Source organism: Macaca thibetana, chromosome 10, assembly GCF_024542745.1.
Source record: "Macaca thibetana thibetana isolate TM-01 chromosome 10, ASM2454274v1, whole genome shotgun sequence".
Classification (NCBI taxonomy): Eukaryota; Metazoa; Chordata; class Mammalia; order Primates; family Cercopithecidae; genus Macaca; species Macaca thibetana.
In genome coordinates this window covers 70,507,418-70,531,534 of record NC_065587.1, presented here as the reverse complement: position 1 = coordinate 70,531,534, position 24,117 = coordinate 70,507,418, and the positions used below count along the sequence as shown (strand labels likewise).

At 47.6% G+C, this 24,117-nt stretch overlaps 1 protein-coding gene across 5 annotated transcripts in view; it reads left to right on the top strand.

The window, feature by feature from the left end:
• The first annotated feature begins 413 nt into the window (after nucleotides 1-413).
• LOC126929096 (tyrosine-protein phosphatase non-receptor type substrate 1-like) overlaps nucleotides 414-24,117 on the top strand; it is a 56,571-nt gene continuing 32,867 nt past the window's right edge. For 2 of the 5 annotated variants that reach the window (XM_050745181.1, XM_050745186.1), the window contains exons 1-4: nucleotides 9,642-9,849; nucleotides 10,287-10,406; nucleotides 16,839-17,871; nucleotides 20,688-20,761. In XM_050745181.1, the coding sequence (XP_050601138.1) occupies nucleotides 20,737-20,761 (25 nt within the window). In that variant the 5' untranslated portion in view covers nucleotides 9,642-9,849; nucleotides 10,287-10,406; nucleotides 16,839-17,871; nucleotides 20,688-20,736. Of the gene's footprint in view, nucleotides 506-9,216; nucleotides 9,311-9,641; nucleotides 9,850-10,286; nucleotides 10,407-16,662; nucleotides 17,872-20,687; nucleotides 20,762-24,117 lie in introns of those variants that run through there. The other 3 variants (XM_050745183.1, XM_050745184.1, XM_050745185.1) reach the window with 3 other exon arrangements.

Sequence of the window (24,117 nt, the reverse complement as noted above, 5' to 3'; positions counted from 1 at the left end):
AGGAGGGACATTTTTGTCCCTGTGGCTTCCTTTGAAGTTCTGAGCTCTGCCTCTCCCAGATGAGCCTTTCCCCCAGGAAAAGGAAGACAAACTGTGTCTCTGGGATTTCAGAACCAGCCTCTGAAAGGTTTTTCAGACAGGAACTGGACCTTGAGAAGATGGGGAAGCTGGGCCCAAGGAAGGGCTGTGGCCATTGCCTCACAGCGTGTGGTCCTCCTTTGGGGGAGATGAGTCAGGGACTGCATCACCCAGTTCCTGCTAATACTCAGATGTCAGCATTTTCAGTGTGTTTGAGGTTAAACTCAAGGATTCCATAGTTGGGCTGGCCTGGTCAGAGTCCTGAGCTTTCTGGCTCACAGAGTGATGCTGTGCTGGCCACTCCCCCTCTCTGAGTCTCAGTTTCCTCATCGGTACCACTGGGGTGATGATAGTCCTCACCACACTGGTTATTGTGAACTGTGTGAGATAACACGTGAAGAGCACTTAGCAAGGCGCCTGGCTCACAGTGAGTAATCAATCACTGATTTTTGCAATGACATTTCTATTTACTGTGATAAGAGTAAGTATTATCTGGGGACCCTGGTGACAATTTTAGGCACCCAGCAGAACCACAGAATCTCACTTGATTTGGTTTGGGAGGATGTCAGAGAGTGATCTCCACTTCCTGTTCCTTATTTAGCCACGGACCTCACCTGTTCTCAGGCCACACAGCCTACCTCTTGTCTAAAGTGAAATGTCATGGGTCAAAGAGAAGGAAAGATAACCTGTGACCAGGAGGACCACGAGGACCATTTGAGCTGGACCTTAAGGTTGGGTGGGAGCAACACAGGCCAAGACATTCCAGGAGAAGAGAGGAGCCACAGCCAGGGCTTAGAAGTCGAAAAATGATTCTTATTCCTTTCGGGTAGGCAGAAGAGAGTGACTCATTTTGGCCACAGTGGAGAACTTGTGATGGGATGGTGGGTACAAGGAAATGAGGTTGTAGCTAGATCACGGATGCCAGGGTGGGGGAAACTGGCCTTCACCTTGAGGTGACAGGGGCAGGGGGCTATGACTGTTTCTGAGAAAGAGAGGGCCATCCTCAGAGCTGGACGATGTGAAGGTCACTCCATCAGCTTGAACATAGGCAAGAGGCCCAGAGACCTGCTGGAGCCTCTCTGTGGTCTAGGCCAGGGGTGTGGAGGCCCACTTTGGGCAGTGAAAATGCAGATGTAAGGAGATCCCACAGGTATGAAGGGGGTAGAATCAACAGGACTTGGCAACTAACTAGAAGGGGCAGGGGTGAGGGAGGACCCAAGCGTGACTCCCAGATGCCAGCTTGGGCAATGGGGTGGTTGAAAAGAGGTCAAGGATGGAGGTGGTTTGGGGAGGAAGATGGCGGGGGTGGGGACAGCTCTGAACACACCTTGCCTGAAGAACCCATGGGCCACCTGCACCGGCACTTGGCTCTATAGGTCTGGACCTGGAGAGAGGTCTCAGGATTGGGAACAGGTATTTGACAGCGTGTATTGCCCTGAGTTTGGCTGGCTTGTTGAGAAGACAGGTGAAGGAGGGGAGGCGGGGCAGGTATGCCAGTTGCTGCTCTCTCTTTGGCCTCAGCCCTGGGACAAGCTTGTCCCTCTCCTCTGCTACCCTCCCCCTCTTCTTCTCATCTCACTTCCTTCTGGCTCTTACTTAGCTGCGTCATTTTAGGGAACTTGGAAACCAGGCCCGGTGTCTTTAACTTACAAAATTATACACTCCAATGAGCCGGAAAGGGGCTTTTGGAATAATTCTATTGAAAATATGTGGGTTTTCGCCTTGAAATGATCTTCCTGAAATTATCCCCTTTCTCTCTTTATAAATATTAAAAAGAAGGAATCTGAGCTTACTGCTTCAAATCTCTATTCAGGGACTTTTTCTTCTGCCTCCCAGGAAAGCAACCAGTCATTTCTGAGGAAGAAAAGGACGAGGCTGGCGCAGTTTCCTTTAACATAACAACCCCCACCCCCTTCTGAAATCCACTTTTTGGAATACCCCTGACCAATCCCTCCTTGCTCCCCACTACAGCTAAGCTGGGATTTGCTGGAATATTGTGTGTCAGTGTGGGGGTGTGACAGAGGAGCTACTCCAGGAAAGGTGGCAAGGGGAAGGTGAAGAAGGCTAGAGAGACAGGCAGAGAGAGACGGGGAGAAGCAGGGACAGGGATGAAGGGGAGACAGAGACAGTGGCAGTGACAGAGATACAGAGATGAGAGATATACAGAGAGATATGAAGAGACAGAGAAAGAGAGACAGAGGGACAGAGAGAGAGACAAAAAACAGAGAGGAAGACAGAAAGAGACAGAGAAGGAGAAAGAGACAGAGACAAGGACAAAAGAAGGAGATAGAGTGACAGAGGGATGGAGAGGGGCAGGGAGAAAGACAGAGAGAGAGACAAAGAGGGAAAGAGAGAGACAAGGCATATACACATCCACACACACCCAGAAAGAGAGGCAGGAGGGAAAGCAAGGGAGGATAGAGCAGAGACAGAGAGAGAGCAAGAGGGAGAGGGAGATAATGCTAGGGAGAAAGGGAGAGATGCGTAAGAATAGAGAGGGAGAGATGAGCTGCGGGAAGAGACAGGGAGACACTGAAACCCTGGATACTGAGGATTAAAGGAGAGACAGAATATGGGCGGGGGGAGGTGGGGAGAAGAGAGAAAGAGAGAGAAAGAAGAAGCACGCTGAGGAGAGAGAAAGTAGCACACAGATGCAGAGAGACAAAAAGGGAAGACATAGGAATAGAGTAATGGGGAGGGCTGGGGACGAGACAGAGCTAGAGGCAGAAAATGATAAAGAGAGAGAGAGGCCCACAGAATGGAGACAACGCAGATTGACAGATGGGGTAGAAAAGAGCCAGAGAAATTGCAAGTCAGGAAGGAGGCAGGGGAGAGAGGCTGACACGGAGGGGTGGATGAGGAGACCTGATGGGCTCTGCAGCCTGCATGCAGGTGCAAGTGTGTGGCTTGTGAGCACGATGCCCTCTGATGGAGGGAAGCCCCTTGTTCCCAGCCCGGCCCCTCTGGTGCCTTCCTCAGTGCCTGAGAGTGGGGTGAAGCATTGCCTGCCTTTGATGCACAGAGGGAGGGGCAGAGCAGACCAGTTAATAGGAGTGTGGTTTAGAAGACAGGCAACCCCAAGTTCAAGCATCAGCTCTGCCAATCTCTGCCAACCCCCTTGGGGACTTTACTCAGTCTTTTGGAGCCTTGGCTTTCTTGTCTGGAAAATGGGGACAACCATACCTATCTGCCTTGTAGGGTGGCTACGGTGCCTACAGGAGGCCTTGCTGTAAAGGGCTTGGCACAGCACCTGAGTCAGCTGCTATTGTCCAACCTGGAGTGTAGTGTGGGCTGCAGTCCTTCTGCGATCTCATAGTCCACTAGCAGACCCCTGCTGTGTACCCCTCCAGGGGTATGGTTTGACCCCTGGAGACCTGGGGGTCAAACCATACCCCACAGGCAACTTGGAAGAAATCCACAGGAGAGAAAAAAAGTAGGAAGTCTTGGTGGCTGGGAGAGTTCCAAGAGGGCATTTCAGGCAGCTGTGATGGGTTCAAGAGGAAACGGAGGCTTGGGTGCACTTCCCTGGTCTCCACCTCCTTGAAAGAGAACCCGGGGAGGACGAAAGTGTGACCTTGAGCCTGTCCAGGGCTTCTGCCTGCCTGGCTGACCCAGAGCAGGTTGGACTCCATGCTCTGTGAGGGCCTTTGAGGTCCTAACAGTCAGGGGTTCTCGAAGTCCATGATTGTAAGCAGCCCAACTGGGGCTGGGGGGTGATGGGGAAGGGTGTCCCCTACTCCTCCGCCTCCTCCTGCCAAGGCTGCGGAGGGAACAGAGGCTGCTGCCTTCTGAAGGATTTGTCACAAAGCGCGGTGTTCGGTTACCGGTTACCACATAAGCCAAGCCCTTGATCTGCTGTGTTTGAGGAAACCCTTTGTTCCTTTCAAGTCTCTATTCTCTCAGCCAGGGCTGGTGCGGAGACTGAAGCAGTGAGCTTTCTCTTTCTTCCTTTTCTTTTTGGATTTTTAAAAATAACTGGCTTGTGCATTCAGGCAGTGTTCCAGAATTGGGTTCCCAGGCTGGGGTTCAGGGCCAGGGACTCCAGCAGCCCCTTCATCCCAGGAAGGCATCAGGGGAGGGAGAGCCTAAGGGCTGATGGGGAAGGAAGGGCACACACAGGTGCTTGAGAGAGGCTTGGGCTCAGGAACCAACACTGAGGGGAGACTGAAGATGGGGTTCTAACTCTGGCTATGCATCCCACGCATGTCCACTGTATCTTCTTCTGGACCTCAGTTTTTTTCAGTGCAGGGTTGGAGGCCAGAGCGGAGATGGCCACTTTTTCCCATGGCTGAGTCCATGCCAGACATTGCTCATCAATTGCCCTTCCCCACAGAGCTTGGATGAACCCCAAGAAGTCTTTTCAACACCGTGCTCTGGGTATCTACTGCCAATTGCATTTGGCATGCAAAATGAGACCTGCTTCCCGTCCTGAGAGAAGATCATCTCTGAGGCACCAACATGAAGTAGGGATGCAATAAATATTTGTTGGATGAATGGGCACTTCTCTTTTTAGCCCTTACTTCATGCCAGGCGTTGTTCTGAGTACTGTTCTAAACGGTGAACAAAGCAAAGTTCCTGACCTCAATCTCACATGTGAGGGAGACAGGCAATAAGCAAATAAGCAGAGAAATAGATCAAATATCAGGTGGTGATCAGTGCCATAAAGAAAAGTTAAAACAATAGAGAGTGACAGGCTGTGGGTCAGTGTGGGGGCACGTTGTGGATAAGGTACCCAGAGATCTTCTGGGAAAGAGATATGGAGCCGACAAAGTGAGAGTCTCCTCAGAGTCCATCACTCTAGGACTTTGAGTCTAAATTTGTCTGACTCTAAGATTCTAATTTCGTTGAGTAAGATTCTAGAATCTCGTGAATCTAGGAACCTATAACTAAAATTATAGATTTTCACTGCTCTCATATTCCATGACAATGATGCTAGAATTCTGTGACTCTGAAATTCTAGGCTTCACTGATGCATCTTTTTGCTTGAATAGAACAGGATTCATTGCCTACCCTCTCCCCACTACCCCTAGGAAATAGAGCTGAAAATAGAAACAGTCAAAACAACAAGCCATTCCAGCTCTAAGTGCCATAGTAAACAAATGGTCCAATGTTGCTCTGATAGTTTAATTGCGGCAGTTCCAGACAAGCCCATTCATGAAAGATCTTTAGTTGATGGAGAGGAGGAGTGAGCACCCAGGGAAGGGAGGCTTGTAGGTGGGCACTTGGGGGAGGTCTGCGTCACCACCCCAGCTGAGGATGACGCTCTGGGGAGCCTGTTGGGTTTCAGCAGCCAAAGCATTGGTGTTTGGATCAGGCCCCTTTGCCTTTAAGGATCACAATGGTGGCTATTTTAACTGGCACAGTAAAGAAGGGTCTCTTTGAGGATGTGGCATCAGAGCTAGACTGGAAGACTTAAGAAGATACTAGGTTGACAGAAATCCAGGGAAGTGAGTCCCAGGCAAAGGGGAAGAGCAGATTCAAAGGTCCTGAGGTGAGAGAGAGCTTGGCAGGTTCCCCAAGTATTCAGAGCATAGGACAGAGAGGAGACGGTATCAGAGGGATAAGCAGGGGCTGTGTCCTATAGGGGTTTGGAGGTCAGGGTTAGGAATATGGAAGCCACTGGAAAGATTTTAACAGGGGAGTGACATGATATAACTCCATATTCAAAAGATTCCTAAGTGCTTTGAGTAGAAGAGACTACTGGTGGCAAGAGTGGAAACTGAAAGACCAGTGAGAGTCCCCAGTGTTTCAGTGAGAAATGATGGTGGTTGGATTTAGATGGTGGCAGTGGGTCCATCTGTTTGTCTACCACTTTGTTCTTCCCTCTTTTCTTCCATTCTTCTATCTCTTCATCCATCCATCCATTCACCCACCTGCCCATCCATCCACCCATTCATCCATCCATCAATCCACCCACCCACCCATCCACCCACCCATCCATCCACCCACTCACCCATCCATCCACCCACTCACCCATCCACCCACCCACCCATCCACCCATCCATCCATCCATTAACTAAACACATTGTGTCTATAGGGAGTCAGGTACAATGCTGAACAAGAATGAAATAAACATGGTTCCCAGCCTAAGGGGCTTACAAAACAGCAGGGCACACAAAATTGCAATGTAATGTTATGAATGCTCCAGTTGAGGAATGCATAAGCACTGAGAAAGCTCATGGGAGGTAATTCCCTATGCTTTGTCCTGGAGGAGATGCTGATATTTGAGTTGGGCCTTTTGAAGGACACAGGAGTTGGACAGGCAGCAGAAGAGTGTTCCTGGCAGGGGCACACAGCTTGAGTAGAAAGCAAGGAGGTAGCATGAGTGAGCATGGCCTGTTCTGGAAATGTATAGATGTCTATGTTGGTTGAATCAACAGTTGTGAGTGGGGATGCTGATGGGAGAGGAGTTTGGGTCAACTTGGGAAGACACAGAGCAGCATATGCCCATGAGTGGGCCTGCCCCTTCCTGCTCGGCTCGGCCTGCCCCTATCAGAGCTGAATAATTGAATTAAGTACCAGCTCTTAAACAAGATGCAGCTGTTTAGCAGATGTTGCTTACACCCCAGATGGAGGTGCATCTTGGCGACGGGCACAACATTTCCAAGGCATCTAATTTGTGAGGCTGTGGAGAGGAAAGAACTTCAAGATGCTGGCATTATTATTTAATAACCATCATTAATTACACACCCCCTCCCTCCAGCACCACTGCATGTCAAACATTTCTGCTGGATTCAGACTGGAGGCACAGAGGTGGGCTGGCAGGTGGACTTGGGGGTTGGACTTGCTGGTTCTTATTCAGAAAAATGAATAAAGGAATAAAAAAATCATCAATCCACAAAGACTTCAAGAACTTTTATAATAATGGAAAATGACTTCTCTTGCATTTTTCATAAAATGGGTACAAATAATAACTGCTATTGATTGAACCCCCACTCAGAGCCAGGGGCTATGCTGGGTGCATCTTAGACTTTGCCTCCAATTCCCTAATCCTCCCAACAGCCACGCACTGTCCTACCTCAGGGCCTTTGCCCTTGATGTCTCCTCCAACTGGGAACGTTCTTCCTCCAGACACCCACATGGCTAACTCCCCAGCATCCTTCAGAGCTTCACTTAACTGTCAGCTCCCTAGAAAGGCCTTCCCTGACCACCACTCCCTGAAATAATGTCCTCCACATTCTGACCTCCTTCTCTTGCTTTTTTTTTTTTATCACCTGATACACGTATATTTGTTAATTGTCTGTTTCTTTCTTTTAGATTTTACTTTCAAGGGCAAGGATTTTCGTTTCATTCATTGTGGCCTCCCCAGCAGTCAAAACAATGCTTGACACAGGACAGAGTTCCTTTTTTCTTTTTTGAGACAGAGTCTGGCTCGGTTGCCCAAGCTGGAGTGCAGTGGCACAATCTCGGCTCAGTACAACCTCTGTCTCCTGGGTTCAAGCGATTGTCCTGTTGCAGCCTCTGGAATAGCTGGGATTACGGGTGCGTGCCATCATGCCCAGCTATTTCTTTTCTTTTCTTTCTTTCTTTCTTGTTTTTTTTTTTGGTTATTTTCAGTAGAGATGGGATTTCACCATGTTGGCCAGGCTGGAATCCAACTCCTGACCTCAGTGACCCACCTGCATCAGCCTCCCGAAGGGCTGGGATTACAGGCATGAGCCACCGTGCCCGGCCCAGAGTTCTATAAATATTTGTTCAATGGGTGGGTGAATCATCAGTGGGTCTCACAAAAAAATGTAGCAGAAGAGTGTCAGGAAGATAAAATCTCTTTCCCAGGCATTACACAGCCAGCAAAGAGCAAGCTGGGATTTGAATTCAGCTCTAATTCTAAAGCTCTGCTCTTTTCATTTAGGACTTTGTTTTTCCTCTCCATAGCACTTATTTCTCCTTCTCCTTCTCGTTCTCCTTCTTCTTCTGACAGAGTCTTGATCTGTCACCAGGCTGGAGTGCAGTAGTGTGATCTCAGCTCACTGCAACCTCCGCCTCCCAGGTTCAGGCGATTCTCACGCCTCAGCCTCTCGAGTAGCTGGTGGCATGTGCCACCACGCCCTTGTATTTTTAGTAGAGATGGGGTTTCACCATGTTGATTAGGCTGGTCTCGAACTGCTGACCTCAGGTGATCCACCCCCCTCAGCCTCCCAAAGTGTCAGGATTACAGGCGGGATTACAGGCATGAGCCACCACGGCCGGCCCACTTACTTATTTACCTATTCATGTGTTTAATGTCTGTGCTTCCCACTACAATGGCAGCTCCACTGAAGGCCGAGTTCATCTGTTTTGTTCACAGCTGAATCCCCAGCCCCAAAACAGTACCTGGCACCCAGGAAATGCTTCGTAAATATACGCTGAATGAAGGAAAGAGCGTCTGGGATATGGGAGGCTGGAGGTGTTCACACCCTTGCTGGGTCTCCGACTGGGTGAGACGGTGAGGAGCTCCAAGATGTTTTCCACTTCCCTAACCCCTCCCACATACAGACTTATTTACTCTTGGAAGCAATGCTGCAAGGGAAGTATTATCCAAACCATTTTACAGATGGAGAAATTGAGGCTCAATCAGAGAAATGATTTGCCATTCTCAAGGTCACCCAGCTAGTAAGTGTCAGAGCTGGGATTTAAACCCAGGCCTCCAGAGCTCACTTGTCATGCAAAAGGGACCCTTAGTGCTTGCTAGCTCTGCCCACCCAAAGGCAACAGCTAGAAGGTCCAGAAGGTCCATTCACAATCTGTGTGTTTCCCCTTCAAGGTCGGGGGTGTCAGCACCAAGGTGAAACTCACACTTAATTCACAACTCCCAGTTTTGTCCATTTCAGTGAAAACTTTCATGTTATTTTAACCCAAATCCCCTGTCGACTTCAATGAAAGCTTTGAATCCATGAGGAAGGTCAGAAAGGGTTTTTTGGAGGTAGCACAGGCGCCCAGTGGAAATCATATTAGCATATTCATTATCATCAGGGCCCTTTGAATGTGTTTTTGAGCTGTTCCCTTCAAGTGACTGGAAACAATGGCTCCTTTCTGTTCACAAATTCCTGGGCTTGAAGTGGGCTGTGGCCAGCTCCTGTGTGCTTCTCTGCACTTTCCAAATGGTCACAGTGAACCCGCGTTGCATAAGGTAACGGGGAGGATGTCATCCACTAGGAGTGCTGGTGGTGAATGAGGCGCTTTGTCTGGGTTTGGAAGAAATATCTCCTCAAGTCACTTAGGCAGCTGTGGTGGACCCCAAAGATGGGCTCAGGTAACAAAATATGTTGTTAAACTGTCTTCTAAGGAGGCTGGACCCTATTAACAGGAGGTTCCTAAGTGTGGCAAAGAGTCGGGGCTGGGGCTGGGGTAACAAGGTAGTTGCTCAACTCTGGCAAGTGCCAGGATCACCCAGGGAGCATTTAGCATCAATCAGTGCCCAGCACCACCTCACCAGGCCATCTGGACGCAAATCTTGGGAAGTGGGGGAACAAACAGGCATCAAAGGTTTGTAAGTGTCCCCAGATGCAAATAGGCAGCTAGTAAGCAGAGCAGAACGTCTCTCTCCTCCACTCAGAGGGAAGGAGAAAAGAGAAGTTGGGGGTGGGGTATAGTGGGGAGGGAGGGCTACGGGAAATCCTCTGGGCATGTGTTGGGAAAAGAGAACTTCAGGGAAAATTGCTTTTTTTCTCTCTCTCTAAAGAAAATTCTCAAACTGCAGAAAGTGGAGAGAACAGTACAGCGACCCTACATGCTTGTTACCAGCCTCACCTGTCACCCACATGGAGTCCTTCCCATTTGTGGGGTTTCCAGGTGTGTGCCTGTCCCAGGGAGGCCATGTGGCCCGCTGTCCCAGAACCTTCCTTCTGTGAAGCCCACGCCACTCCCCAGTGATTCTGACAGTAGATCCTTGGTGGGAACACAGAGCCCCAGCTCTCAGCCTGGACAAGCTTTGACAGAAAAGCCAGCAACTGGGACACAAGTCCTTTTGTATTAAGGGAAAAAAAAATAGTTCTAATTAAAAAGAAATCCCCACCTATTTGGACTAATTCCTCCATGACTAGTTTCTCCTTAGTTCTCCTGTTTTTGGACAGGGCCTGAGGCTGATTTCCCCTGAATAGGATCAAAGAAGTGAGGGGACTAGTCGAGGGCTTGGAACACTCAGAGGGTGGCTGCTGGGGGCGTGAGAACTGAGTAGGGATGGCTCCAGGAAGTCCTCTTATGTGTGCTTCTTTGTTCTTTTGACAAAGGTTTGCTGAGCACCTACTATGCGTCAGACGTCGTGTTCTAGGTAAGGGGGATACATCTGATGGAAGAAGGTGCTTCCCTCGACGTAGCTTACATCCCAGTGTGGGAGATGACAAGAAACAGTAAGTCAAATCTACCGCATGTCAATAGATGGTGTTAAGTGCTACAGAGAAAGTTAAAGCAGGGAAAGAGACTGGGGAGGGTGGTAATTTTTAATGAGGTACCCAGGAAAGGCGTCTCTGCAGACCCACACAAGTGAGAGAGGGAGCCGTGCCGGAGGGGCACTCCAGGCAGAGGGCACAGCAGACGCAAAGGCCCATGGGTGGGAGTTCTCCTTCCAGGAGCGGTGAGCACCCTTGAGTGGTTGGAATAGAGGAAGGGCTGGGGAGAGTGCAGGGAGGTGAGGTCGGGGAGGCAGGTCTGTAGGGGAAACTGAGGAGGTCGGACTGTGTGACTTAGGAAGCCTTTGTTTTTCCTTTGAGTGAGAAGGGCAGTGATGGGTGACGGGTTTTGAGCAAGAGGATTGCAAGCTCTAGCTTAGGTTTTAACAGGACATCTCTGCTGAGTTCAGAACAAGTTGTAGAAGGCAGGCCAGAGGCAAGAGGAGGCTGTTGTGTTACCCCAGGTGACAGACAATAGTGGGTCAGACTAGGGTGGTCATGGAGGGCATGGATACGTTTAGAAGGAAGAGCCAATGGAATTTGTGGACTGCAAGAATGTTGGAATATGACTCAGGACAATCAGGGCTGACTCCAAGGTATTTGATCTAAGCAACTAGAATTATAGAGTTGGCATTTCCTGATATGAAAATCCTGCAGAAGGGGTGGGTTTTGGAGGCACAATCAGGAGTTCCATTTTGGACGGGTGAGATGTGACATGCCTGCGTAACACAGATGGAGCTGTGGAGTTAGTAGCTGGACATGAGGCTGGAGTGCAGGGGAGACGCCTGGCCCAGAGTCACCCCAGACACTGAGTGAGATCACTAAGGGTGTGATTGTAGACGGTGAGATGTGGACTAAGGTTCTGATATAATAGGAACTGGGCCAGGCCATGTCTTCTGGGCCCCGTCACCTGGGGTTGATGGAGGGATGTCCTGATCCTACCTCCCTCTCCATTCACCACTTCCAATTCTTAGCATTTACCCTAAAGATAAATGGGAGAGCTGAGCTAGCCTAATTTTGGTTGAAAAGAGCAGAGCCTCTCTCCTAACTTGAGCCATGGAGGGTTGTTGTAAAGCTACATGCAGGGACTGGAAGGCAGGAATTTTGACCACACATCACAGAATACAATCTAGCTACTGGAACATCATTCAGGACCCAGTGCTCTGGGACTGAGTTAGTTCATAGTCATCTCAGGAGCAGAGGTTTGTCAAACTTCTCCTCCCCCTTGTCTGTCTTGGAATTTTGGCTTACTCATTGCCCCTGTGCCTTTACATTTGTTTGAATTATGTCATCTTTTAGGGTCTTTCAGCTTGTAGGCATTATCCCAGCTCTTTGTGGTCCAATTCAAACTGGCAGCCACCATCACTGCTGATGAGTTTAGTTAATTGGGCTCAGCCCTGCTGGGTGGAACTTCTGTCCCAGGCTGTATCATAGGCTGCTCAGCCTCTATTTTGGCAGTCTTTGGGTCAAGTGGCTCTTCCTGCCCCCATCAGGTGTTGTGGAAGTGTGGAGATATCGGGTAAGAATTCAAGGTCAACAACAGTAATGTCAACAGTAATAATAACAGCATGGCTATGTAGACTGCATCAGACAGACTGGGTTCCGGTTCAAGCCCAGCCTCCACCACTTACTATGACCTTGGGCAGCTTGTTCAGCCTAACTGCATCGCCATCTCTACATCTACAAGTGGGAAATAATAATGTTAACTACATCTTAGCATTGTGGTGAGCAGTATATAAACTAATCAAGAAGACTCTTATGGCATATAATTTAATCAGGGCTCAAAAAATACCAGTCACTCTTACGACTATTGGCTGAACAGTTCTTCTGCGCTAAATGAGGTGCTTTAAAGGTGCGCATTCTCATTTGATTCCTTATAAAATCCCAATGAGATAGGTTCTTTTTTCAGCCCCACCTTATAGCTGTGAAAGTGGAGGCAGAAGTGATGTGACTTATCCAAAGGTCCTTCAGCTAGTACAAGATGAAGCTGGGACACTCAAACACAGGTTTGTCTGGTTTCAGAACCGGTGGTCTCACTGTGCCCTCCCCCCTACCCCAGCAGGGCAACTATATGTAAACGCTCACCCTGGGCCACTTCCTCTGCAAGACTGTGGGCAGGAGGCCCCCCAGAAGGTGTAGGGCACTCCCTGATATCCCACAACCCCACCCCCTACGCCAGATCTTTCTGCCTTCCAAGGAGATAATGCCTAGTCTTCTAAATACCACTCTGCTCCAGTGGGACTGTGCCCCTCACCTGCTCTGGCCTACAAAGGCCATTCCTGTTCCTTGTCCCGTGTGGTCCTCAACATTTCAATTACTTAGCAAAGCAGGGATTATTTCTTCCCATGTGACAGATGCAGAAACTGAAATTCACCAAAAGGATGGAACTGTCTCTTCCCCAGTCCTTACAAGGAGCATTTGGAGAAAGGCAAAACTGAACTTGAGAGGAACAGGGAGTCACTGCATGTCCTCGAAGAGGGGTGAGAAGAAGGCACGAAAGACTGGGGTCAGAACAGAGAAGCTTGGAACTGGAGCGGAAAGGTGCCTCATTTACCTGGACCTATGCCCTGCTTAGCAATGTAGCCAGTTCTGCAAAGCCTCCTCCAGACTTGGGGTCCAGTCAGGGTGTAAAGGAAATAGAATGATATGAATTCCTGGTGCCAGTTTAATTTCATGAAATATGCCAGCATGGCCTTGGCGCTTGATGCAGGCTTCCCTACTGAAGGATCACAGCGGGAAGGGAGCATCTGCAGGCTCTTGGCTCACACTTGTCGCCTGTAACCTTCACATACCAGGCACAAGTCTTGCCCATGCGCTGGCACTGTCATCAGTAAACAGTCCCTGAGCTTCATATGTATGGATTTCACAGCACAGCTCTGGAATCTGACAGTCGAGAGTTTGAATCTCAGCCTTGCACCTACGCACTGTGTGGCCCGGAGCAAGTCGTTTAACCTGTCTGGGTTTCTGCTTCCTCATCTGTGATCCTCCCTCAGTGGGATACTGTGGAGATCAAGTGAGATATGTTCGTTTAGTGCTTGACACAGTGCCTGGTGTGTGGCCATTATTGTTCCACACAACACAAAACAATTCGGACACTTGCTGTTGGCATAGGAATGATTAAAAGATATACGGTATAGGAACATAACAAATAATAAAAAAGGAAAGATTATTTTGATGACAGAGTGGAGGATGTGTTAGGAAGGAGAAGACTAGTATTGAAACATCTCTGCTAGGAATAGTGTTTGGCTGTTGGTAGCAAAGAAAAAAAAAAAAAAAAACACCTAACCATGGAACAGATTTTAGTTGTCCTCAATACCTATGCTCCCCTTCTTCCTTAGTCAACAAAATCCCTAATTTTCATCGGAGTACATGGCATGCCTCCTGAAATAAAGATTACAGTTTCCAGTTTCCCTTCCATATCCTAGGTATGCCCATGTAAGTTCTGGCCAGTGGAAAATGTTGTGTGTGACTTCTAGAAAATGTCTTAAAAGGGAGGGTAAACACCTTCCTCCACCCGTCCTCCACACTGTCTGGAATTTGAGACATGATGACTACATCTCAAGTAGCTCGGACCATGTGATGAGTTAAAGATGGCTGTGGATTCTTTGATCCTCCTCCCTTTGAGAGGAGGAGTCAGTTTCCCCTGTACTTAAATCTGGGCTGACCTGTGACTTCTTTGACCAATAGAGTATGGTGGAAATAATGCCACACCCATTCCAGGCCTAACCTCTAGGAGGACTGGCAGTTTCTGCTATGGCCTCTGGGAGCCATGAGCTGCCATGAAAAAGGTCAAACTACCCTGCTGGAGACAGCCACCTGGAGAAGCCCTGGGATTCCATGGAGAGGCAGAGGGACCCAGCTGAGCTCAGTGTTCCAGCCATCCCCACGAAAGCATCAGGCATCTAAGTGAAACCATCTTGATTCTCCAGCGTAGCCCAATCAGCACCTGAGTATCACTGAATGACTCTAGTCAGTGCTCCATGGATCACTGAAGGATCACCCAGCTGAGCCCTGCCCAAATTTCTGACTCACAAAACCATAGACAATACAATGGTGGTTGTTTGGGGGCCGTTTGTTATGCTGCAGCAATAAATAGCCAGAACAGACCAAGAGGTAGAAGTTGTTTGCTGAAAATGTTGCAAAAATTACACCAGCCCTTTCCTAGCTACCTCCAGATTTCTTGCTATATTAAAAAAAAAAAAAAAAAAAAAAAAAAAAAAAAAAAAATTCCCTATTTAAGCCTTGTTAACACCTCGGGCTATTGCTCAGTCCTCAGTTTTCCATTTGTTAAATGGAGTGTTAGCTCCTGTCTTATTACTTCCCAAAGGTGCCTGAGAGGTAGAGTAAGAATGAAGAAGAGAAGGCCTTTTTCATGTAATATAAACAGTGCTCATGTCCCCGAAGATCAGTGAGTGACATAATCAAACAGTTATAATATATTTAATGTGGTCATAATGGGTGTGAACTTATCATGAACCAATTGCAATGGATTTTGGAATCAGACACGTTAGGGCTTGAGGCTCTCAGCTCTGCAAGACAAATTTCTAACTTGACAAATAGGGTCAGTCATTAAATCTCTAAGCCTTAGTTTCCTCATCAATAAAATACAGACGACGTGATTTCCCTCCATTGAGTCTGTGTGAGGATTAAATTAAATGAGATTAATCCATCTATTTGATAAATATTGAATATCTCCTAGGGTCTAGGCCAAACACACTCCTGATATTGGTGGAGGCTGGTGGCCACTCACCCTTAAATCTAAATATTTAAAAGTTATAAATCAAACCAATACCTTCTCTTAAATGTTCTATCCTTCTCCTCAATAAGTATAACTTCTCAGCAGCCTGAAAGGCCAGGATCGATTTGGAAACAGACTTCTTAGATACTTGCACTGACATGTGGTGGTGCTGGGGAGAGCCAGCCCCATCCCCTGGTTGCTCATTTCCCAGCCTATAACCTGCCACCTTCCCTTCTCATCCCCAGCTCCATCCTGTACCGTGCACACCTCACCTGCATGTGTGTAGACATACCAGGCTGCAGGTCCAAGCTCCATCCACACCCCATACTCAGCAGTGCCCCTTGGCTACACCCTGGGTTTAGTGTTCTGCCTCCAGACAATAGACCAGGAAGAGGCCTGGCAGCAGGTTTGGGACTTTTAGGTAGGGAGCTCTGGAATCCTAGGAATCTGTAGTACTCTAGACAAGGAGCAAAGACTTGGATGGGTATATCCCCTTGGCACTGCAGACTCTCTAGCCTATGGGGACGTACGCAGCTGGAGGCTGGCCAGGGCACAGCTCTGCTTGCCTGGGTCCAAGGATGGGCTGGTCAGCCTGTGCTAGGTGCTGCAGGTACATGAGTAGATGAAGCAGATACCACCCTTGCTTCTCCTACTCAAAGGTGAAGACACATCCCTGAAGTCGGGGCCTCAGTCTCAGCCCTATCTGTAAGATGAGGGCTTACCTGATCTGACATCAGGTAATGTTGGAGACTTGGTGAATGTCCTCAGGAATCTCCTAGAAGCCAGGAGGCCAGATGAGGAGGGGCATGCTTAAGGCCTGAGTAATCAACTTCCTCCTTGAACTCAAGGCTGGTAGGGCAGGAAGGGCATCCACCCTCTAGTCGAACTCCATCCACCCAATTCCTTCAGTGGCCATAACAACAAAACTTCCCATCACACCTAGAATGAAAGTCCAGCTCCTTGCTGAGACCTGCAAAGCCTGCTACCCTCAGCTCCTGACCATCTCCTCTCCTTCTTATTGCTGCTCACTGAGTTCCATCCTTATGTTCATGAAACCCCACAGGTACTCTTCCACCTCAAGGCCTTTGCGCTTGCTGTTTTCTCTGCTGGACGTGCCCAGCTCTTTGCAAGGCTAGTTCCTCTTATTGTGCAGGCCTCAGCTTAGACACTCCCTTGCATAGAGATGGCCATTGACATCCTTCTAGGAGCAGCTCCTATCTAGCCCCAACTCTCTCTTGAGCGTGTCACCACTTTATTTCCTTCCTAGTACAGCCAAAAGTGGTGTAACGGAGTGTGCAAAAGCTTCCACTTGGGGCTGGACTGGCTGGGTCGAACCCCTGCTGGGCCCAATATTCTCAAGTGCCCAGCCTACCTACTGCACACTTGAGGCTATTGTTCAACCTAGTTCCCCACATACTGTTCAACCTGTTTCTCCACATATTGTTCAACTTCCTATTTCCCTTGAATAGATTATTCAACCTGCATTTTCTTATCTGTGCAAGGGAGTGAGGATTACATGACCTAATGTGCATATAGCATAGAGCAGAGCCTGGCACAAGCGTTGCAGTGGTGTTTGCTATGATATCAACACTTGTTGCTATTTGAAATTATTTTGTCTGTATGTTTCTTGTTTACTTCCCTCTTCTCTCTGACAGGCAAACTCCCCACAACAGCCTCCTCAACGCTGCCTCCCACAGTGCTTGGACAAAATAATTACAGCAAGGAGCGGGCACTCCTTATATAGGACATCCCAATGCAGGTGGAGAAACTGAGGGAGAGTTGGAGGTTCCTTGCCCTCGGTGATGCGGTGTGAAGGCCTCCGGGCACCAGCCCCGCCGCGTGAGCCGCCGCGTGCACCGCTTCTCGCGGACCCCAACCGAGCCGCACTTCTCGCGCCGCTACTGCGGGTTTCCGCGGCGCCGGTGTTTTTGTTCCTGGCGCGGCGCGTTTTAGTCGTTCAGGCCGAATCAAGCGAAGGCGGAAAAGCGGCGCGCAGCCCGCGTCAGCTGCAGTTTCGTCCTCCTGGTTCCCGGTGCGCTAACAAAGGCATTTGCATGAAAACAGGAACCCCGTTTGCAGAAAGGACCCGTTGGCGGGGTGCATCGTGCGCTCCAGTGCCCTACCGCTGCGCCCCCTTCCCCAGGTGGGAAAGAAGCGAAGTGTGGAGACTGGCCCAAGACACGGCTCGGCCGGCGGGGACTGGGACGCTGCGGCCCGAGCGACCCCCTTCTCTGCCCCCTTCCCAGGCCGGCGGAAACGGCCGTCTCGGGCGTGGGCGCGCTTCTGCAGACTCATCCGGACCTTTTACCCAGGCGTGCGGCTAGTGCGCCCGGGGCCTCGGGGAGCCGGCGCCTGCGTGCGGATTGCAGCGGAGCGGAAGAAGCGGCGGCAGTGGCTCCTTCAGCACTGGGGCGCAGCCTCCGGGCTCGCCCTGCGCCACTCTGGGCCTCGGTCTCTTCGCATGTTCGACAGGGACGCAAGAATGTCACAACGCCTATCTGCAGGGGGAGGCGGGCTTCCCAGAGGCGTGCCGGCGCGTGGCTCGCAGAGAGGCTCCCTGAATATCCGCTCCGTTGGCCCTTTCCAAAGCTTTTCCTTAGCCGCTTCTCCTTTGGCCCTTTCCAGAGCTTTTCCTTAGCCGCTTCTCCTTTGAAACCCTCGTTTTCCCCAGCAGCCCTTGGAGGCAGGGTAAGTTAAGTCGTAAAAGCAGAGGATTAGGAAGCGGGGAACCCTGGATTCAAATCCTGCCCGCCACTGACTAGCTGTGTAACCACGGGCAAGTTACTCCGCCTCTGGAGGCCTCAGCTTCCTCATCTGTAAAATGGGGCATAACACAGTCCAGAAAGTGCTTAGTTCCGCAGTGTCACAAATCAAGTGTTTAATTCATCCTTAAAATTATCACTTCCAGCTGTGGGACAGGCGCAGGGTAGAAAGGGGTTTTCTTAAGGTCACAGGCGGGGTCAAAGGCAAACCCTCCGGGTCTTCACAAGTAAGACTTGTGAAGCAGCAAGTCTTCAGCAGCCTGAAGGGCAAGTTCCCCAAATGGTTTTATCCAGCCGGGTAGATGTGAGCGGTAAGGAGCGCCGGCGCATCTCCCCCTCTCTTGGCGAAGACGCACAAGCAATGGCTGGCGAATCTACTGCCTGGAATGGGGTTCTTGGGTAGAGACCATTTTTTGTTCTTTTTTTTTTTTTTTTCCAAAAAAAAAGAAAAGAAAAGAAAAGAAGAAAGAAAGAAAGCAAACAAAGATGCAAACAAAAACGGAAAGCCAGAGCCTTTCATGTAGGAGCCAGCCTGCTATTCAGGGCCGACCACCGTCTCTCCGCAATTCCTCCCCAGGAAGGAAGCCTCGCGCTGCCCTCCAGTGGCAGGCGAGGTAGTGTCGCCTGGGCGAAGCTCACAAACAAGGTTTACCAGAGAAATCAGCTTCACTCTGCGCGGGTGGGGACTGTCGGGGAGAGAGCAGAGAAAATCGGAATGGTTCCCTGACTGCTGTTTTTTCGTCCCGGTGGATCTTGGGAGTCTTGGAAAGAGAATAATAAGGCTCTCTGAATTTGAAAGGCATAGGAGTTTTTACATTCTGGTTTTGTTTATTTTTGAATAGATAACACATTTACACGATTCAAAAGATAAAAAGAAGATAGCCTGAAAAGGAAGTCTCGCTTCCACTCTTGTTCCCCAGGCACCCAGTTCCCCTTCCTAGAGACAGCCATTGTTACAGGTTTCTGTGTACCCTCCCGGAGATAGTCTATGCAAATACAATTATTTTAAAGGATCAATAGTAGCTTGCCCTATATACTCTTCTGCCTCTTGCTGCTTCGCTTAAAAATGCATCATGGAGTTTGTTCCATGTTGATTCACATGGGGCTGCCTCATTCTTTTGAACAGCTGCATAATATTCCATTGTTTGGCTCTCCTGTAATTATTTGATCAGTGTTCTATTGCTGAGCCTTGAGGCTGCTCCTAATCTTCTCTAATCACAGTGTGTTACGACAAATAACCACCTACATGCATTGTTATGCCTAGGTGCCAGTGAGGCACATAGCTATTGCGGTATAACAAACCACTCCAAAATTCAGTGGCTTTAAACAGAAAGCTTTTCGTATTGCTCATGTGGGTCAGCTGGGTAGCACTGCTGATCTGGGCCAAGCTCAGCTAACTTTGCATTTGCTCCTTGTGTCTTGGATCAGAGAGGGTGAGTCTGCTGGGGCTGGTGTATTTGGAATGGCCTAAATCACATGTCTGGCCTAAATCACAGTAGTCGACTAGCTATCAGCTAGGGTTAGAGAGGTGTTCAGGCTATGTGTCCCTCAACGTCTGGCTACATGCAGTGCCTCCTGAGACTATAACTGGTGTGAATTTACATCCATTACATTCTATTGGTCCAAGCACGTCACAAGCCATCCTAGATTCAAGAGATGGGGAAATAGAAATCACTTCTCCCAGGGAGGAGCGGCAAAGTCACATTCAGAGTATGATGCAAGGGCCCTGAAGCACTGCAGTCATTTAAAAATATATTTATAATATTATAGTTAGCATTATGTTGAAAAAACTTGATAAACATTACCTTTGCCATTACCTGACAGACGTTACCTCAAGCCTCAAGGCTCAGCAACAGAAGACTGATCAAATAATTAACAACAATAATAATTAACAATAACAATTAACAATAATTTCAACAGAAGACTGATCAAATAACCAGGTGATCAAGGTTAACATTAAGTGATACTGATATTGATAGTATATTTTCTCGATATAACTTGTTGAGAATGACGCTGTACCTCTGTGGTTTTCCTCCCCCAAACCAGTCTGATAATAACCCCAATCTAATAATGAGAATAGCCTCATATAATAGCCGCTATGCACAGCCTCCACTTAAGGGATGGGGAGTTATGCTTCACTTCCTTAAGGGGGCAGTATGTAATAAGTTATTTGGAATTCTTCTGCTATTTGTTTATTCAGTCATTTGTTATATCCATGTGCACTCATGGATATTTATTTTGTACTTTTCATTGTAATCCAATACTATGTTATTTATATTGTTGCTTTAAATTGTTCCAGTTTTGGCGCCTGGGAGCTCTCTCTATTGGCTCCTGTGTCCCTTTGTCATAATTTTTTGTTATGTTTTTTTTTTTTTTTTTTGAGACGGAGTCTTGCTCTGTCGCCCAGGCTGGAGTGCAGTGGCCGGATCTCAGCTCACTGCAAGCTCCGCCTCCCGGGTTCACGCCATTCTCCTGCCTCAGCCTCCCGAGTAGCTGGGACTACAGGCGTCCGCCACATGGCCCGGCTAGTTTTTTTTGTTATTTTTTAGTAGAGACGGGGTTTCACCGTGTTAGCCAGGATGGTCTCGATCTCCTGACCTCGTGATCCGCCCGTCTCGGCCTCCCAAAGTGCTGGGATTACAGGCTTGAGCCACCGCGCCCAGCCTTGTTATGTTTTTGAGCCCTTCCTTACTTTCTGGCACTAAAGCTGCTCCAGACTCATCTTGCATATTTTCTTCCCAGCCTTAGAATCAGCCATTTCTCCAGGGAGCCTGGTTCCTTTCACCGGAGAATGTTATTAGAAACAGATCTGAATGGTGAGTTTGCATGTTGCTACTGGGGACCCACTGCCAGGGAGCAGGGCTAGGAAATACGTGTACGTATCCTAGCCTGTGTACACATATAACTGTAATGATTCTGTATCTATCATCGGTATCTATATTAAGTTAAACATGAGCTCATGCTGCCATCTCTGATTCTGACACATTCATACTGTTCATTCTATCCTTCTCCCTTTGCTTATCTATAACCTTCCACTTCAGCAGTGAAAAACCTGGCTCCTACCATCTGCCATCCATTTACTTAATTGTTCAATGTTAGTACACTTGTACTGGGGTTTCAGAATTGTCAAGCGCTACCCCTGTGAGAAACAGCTTCAGCTCTACCAACTGGAGGGCAGTGCTTATGGACAGCTCTTTTGGTCTTTAGCCTTCTTGTTTCCAGTCATTTCCAAAGTTGTTTAGGTCAGCACCTCTAGTCTCCATGCCCTTCAATGAGATCTCTCATACGTTTGTAATACAATTAGATTATTTTGTCATCATCTGCATTTTTTATCCTGTGATTCCCCATCCTCCTAGTAGATTTTTTAAAATGGCATACATTAAGGTTTACTATTTTTTTTTTTTTTTTTTTTTGAGATGGAGATTCCCTCTTGTTGCAAGATTGTGCAATGGTGCAACCTTGGCTCACCGCAACCTCCGCCTCCCGGGTTCAAGCGATTCTCCTACTCAGTCTCCCGAGTAGCTGGGATTACAGGCATGCGCCACCATGCCCAGCTAATTTTGTATTTTTACTAGAGACGGGATTTCTCCATGTTGGTCGGGCTGGTCTTGAACTCCCGACCTCAGGTGATCCGCTTGCCTTGGCCTCCCAAAGTGCTGGGATTACAGGCGTGAGCCACTGCGCCTGGCAAAGGTTTACTTTTTGTGCTGTATAATTCTATGGTTTTGACAAATGCATAGTGACAAATGGATAGTGTAGGACCTCTTTATACGTTCTGGATAACAAGCCCTTAGCAGATATATCAATCACTACAGTACCACACAGAATAGTTTCATGGCTCTAAAATATACACTGTGCTTTACTTAGCCACCTGTCTCCTTCTCAGTCCTCTGGCAACCACTGACCTATTTCGCATCTCTATCATTTGCTTTTTTAAAGAAATCATATAAACGGAATTATCATATATGTATATATATGTGTAGGTATGTGTATATGTATGTATAGATATATACATATATAAAACATTTGGAAACTGGTTTATTTCATTTAGCAATATGCACTTAAGAGTCATCCATATTGCTGTGTGAATTAACAGTTTGTTCCTTTTATCTCCGAATAATGTTCCATAGTATGACTGTTGCACCGTTTGTTTATCCATTCACCTATTAAAGGACATCTTAGTTGCATCTGACTTTACTGTGAATAAAGCTGCTGTAAACATTGGGTGCAGGTTTTTGTGTAGACATAAGATTTCTTATTGGTTGAGTAAATACCTAGGGGCGTAATTTCTAGATTGTATGGTAAATCTATGTTTAACTTTATAAGAAACTGCCAAACTTCCAAAGTGTGCTTCCAAAGTACCATTTTTCATTCCCGCTAGCAATGAGTGACAGTTCTGTTGCTCTGCATCTTCATCAGCACTGGTATTGCCAGTTGGTTGCAATTTAGCTATTTTAATAGGTATGTAGTAGTTGTTTTAATTTGCATTTCTATAATGACAAATGATCATTTTTTCATATGCTTATTTGCCATTTGTATACCTTCTTTGGTGAGATGTCTGTTCATATGTTTTGCCCATTTTTAAATTCAGATGTTTGTTTTCTTCTTGTTGAGTTTTAGACACTGTTTGCATATTCTGGATATGATCTTTGGGATGGTTAATTTTATGTGTCAACTTCTCTGGGTTGTCACAAGGGATGCCCAGATGGCTGGTAAAACTATTTCTTGGTGTGTCTGTGGGATCATTTCCAGATGAGATTAGCATTTGAATCAGTACTCTAGGTAAAGAGCGTTGCCCTCAGTGATGTAGATGGACATTATCTAATCCATGGGGGTCTGAATAGATCAGAAAGGCAGAGAGGGTGCAAATTCTCTCTCTTTCCTTGAGCTGAGCATCCATCTTTTCTTCTTCGACATCAGAGTTCTCCTGGTTCTTAGCTCTTCAAACTCTGGGTCCTATAATAGCTGGTACCCTCCCCTCAGACCCCTGGCCTTTGAACTTAAAAATTCTGATTCTCTGAGAAGCCCTAATACAATCTTTCATTAGCTACGTGATTTGCAAATATTTACTCCCATCCTGTGTCTTGTCTTTTCATCCTCTTTTTGTTTTTTCTTTTTAGTGACAGGGTCTCGTTCTGTCACCCAGTCTGGAATGCTGTGGCATAATCATAGCTCACTGTAGCCTCAAACTCTTGGGCTCAAACAATCCTCCTACCACGGTCTCCTGAATAGGTGGGACTACAGGTATTCTACAATGCCCAGCTAATTTTTTTTTTAAGAGGTGGGGTCTTGCTATGTTGCGCAGGCTGGTCTTTAACACCTGAATGCAAGCAATCCTTCCACCTCAGCCTCCAAAAGCATTGGGATTATAGGCGTGAGACACCACAGTCAATGCCTGGCTGCTCTTTTCATCCTCTTAACGGTGCCTTTGTTTTTTCTTAAGACGGAGCCTCACTCTGTCACCCAGGCTGGAGTGCAATGGTGGGATCTCGTCTCGCTGCAGCCTCCACCTCCCGGGTGCAAGTGATTCTCCTGCCTCAGCCTCCTGAGTAGCTGGGTCTACAGGCACGTGCTACCACGCCCAGCTAATTTTTGTATTTTTTTTAGTAGAGTTGGGGTTTTACCATGTTAGCCAGGCTGGTCTCGAACTCCTGACTTCAAGTGATCATGCGCATGCTTCAGCCTCCCAAAGTGCTGGGATTGCAGGTCTGAACTACCACACCTGGCCAACAGTGCCTTTTATAGAGCAAAAGTTTAATAAAGTACAACTATCAATTTTTTAAAATTATGTTTTTGGTATTGTATCTAAAAACTTGTCACCAGACCCAAAGTCAAGTAGATTTCTCCTATGCTTTCTTCTAGCAGTTTTATTGTTTTGTGTTTTACATTAAGTCTATGATCTATTTTGACTTCATATTAATTTTCATGTAAGGTATAAGGCCTATGTTAAGGATTTTTTTTTTTTTTTTTTTGTCTATAAACATCTAATTGTTCCAGCATCTTTGTCAAAAATGAGTTGACTGTATTTGTGTGGTTATCTTTCTGGGCCTTCCATTCTGTTCCATTGATCTATGTGTCTGTTTTTTTGACCACACTGTCTTTGATTACTGTAGTTTTATAGTAAGTCTTAAAATTGGGCAGTGTGAGTCCTCCAACTTGGTTGTTTTTCAGA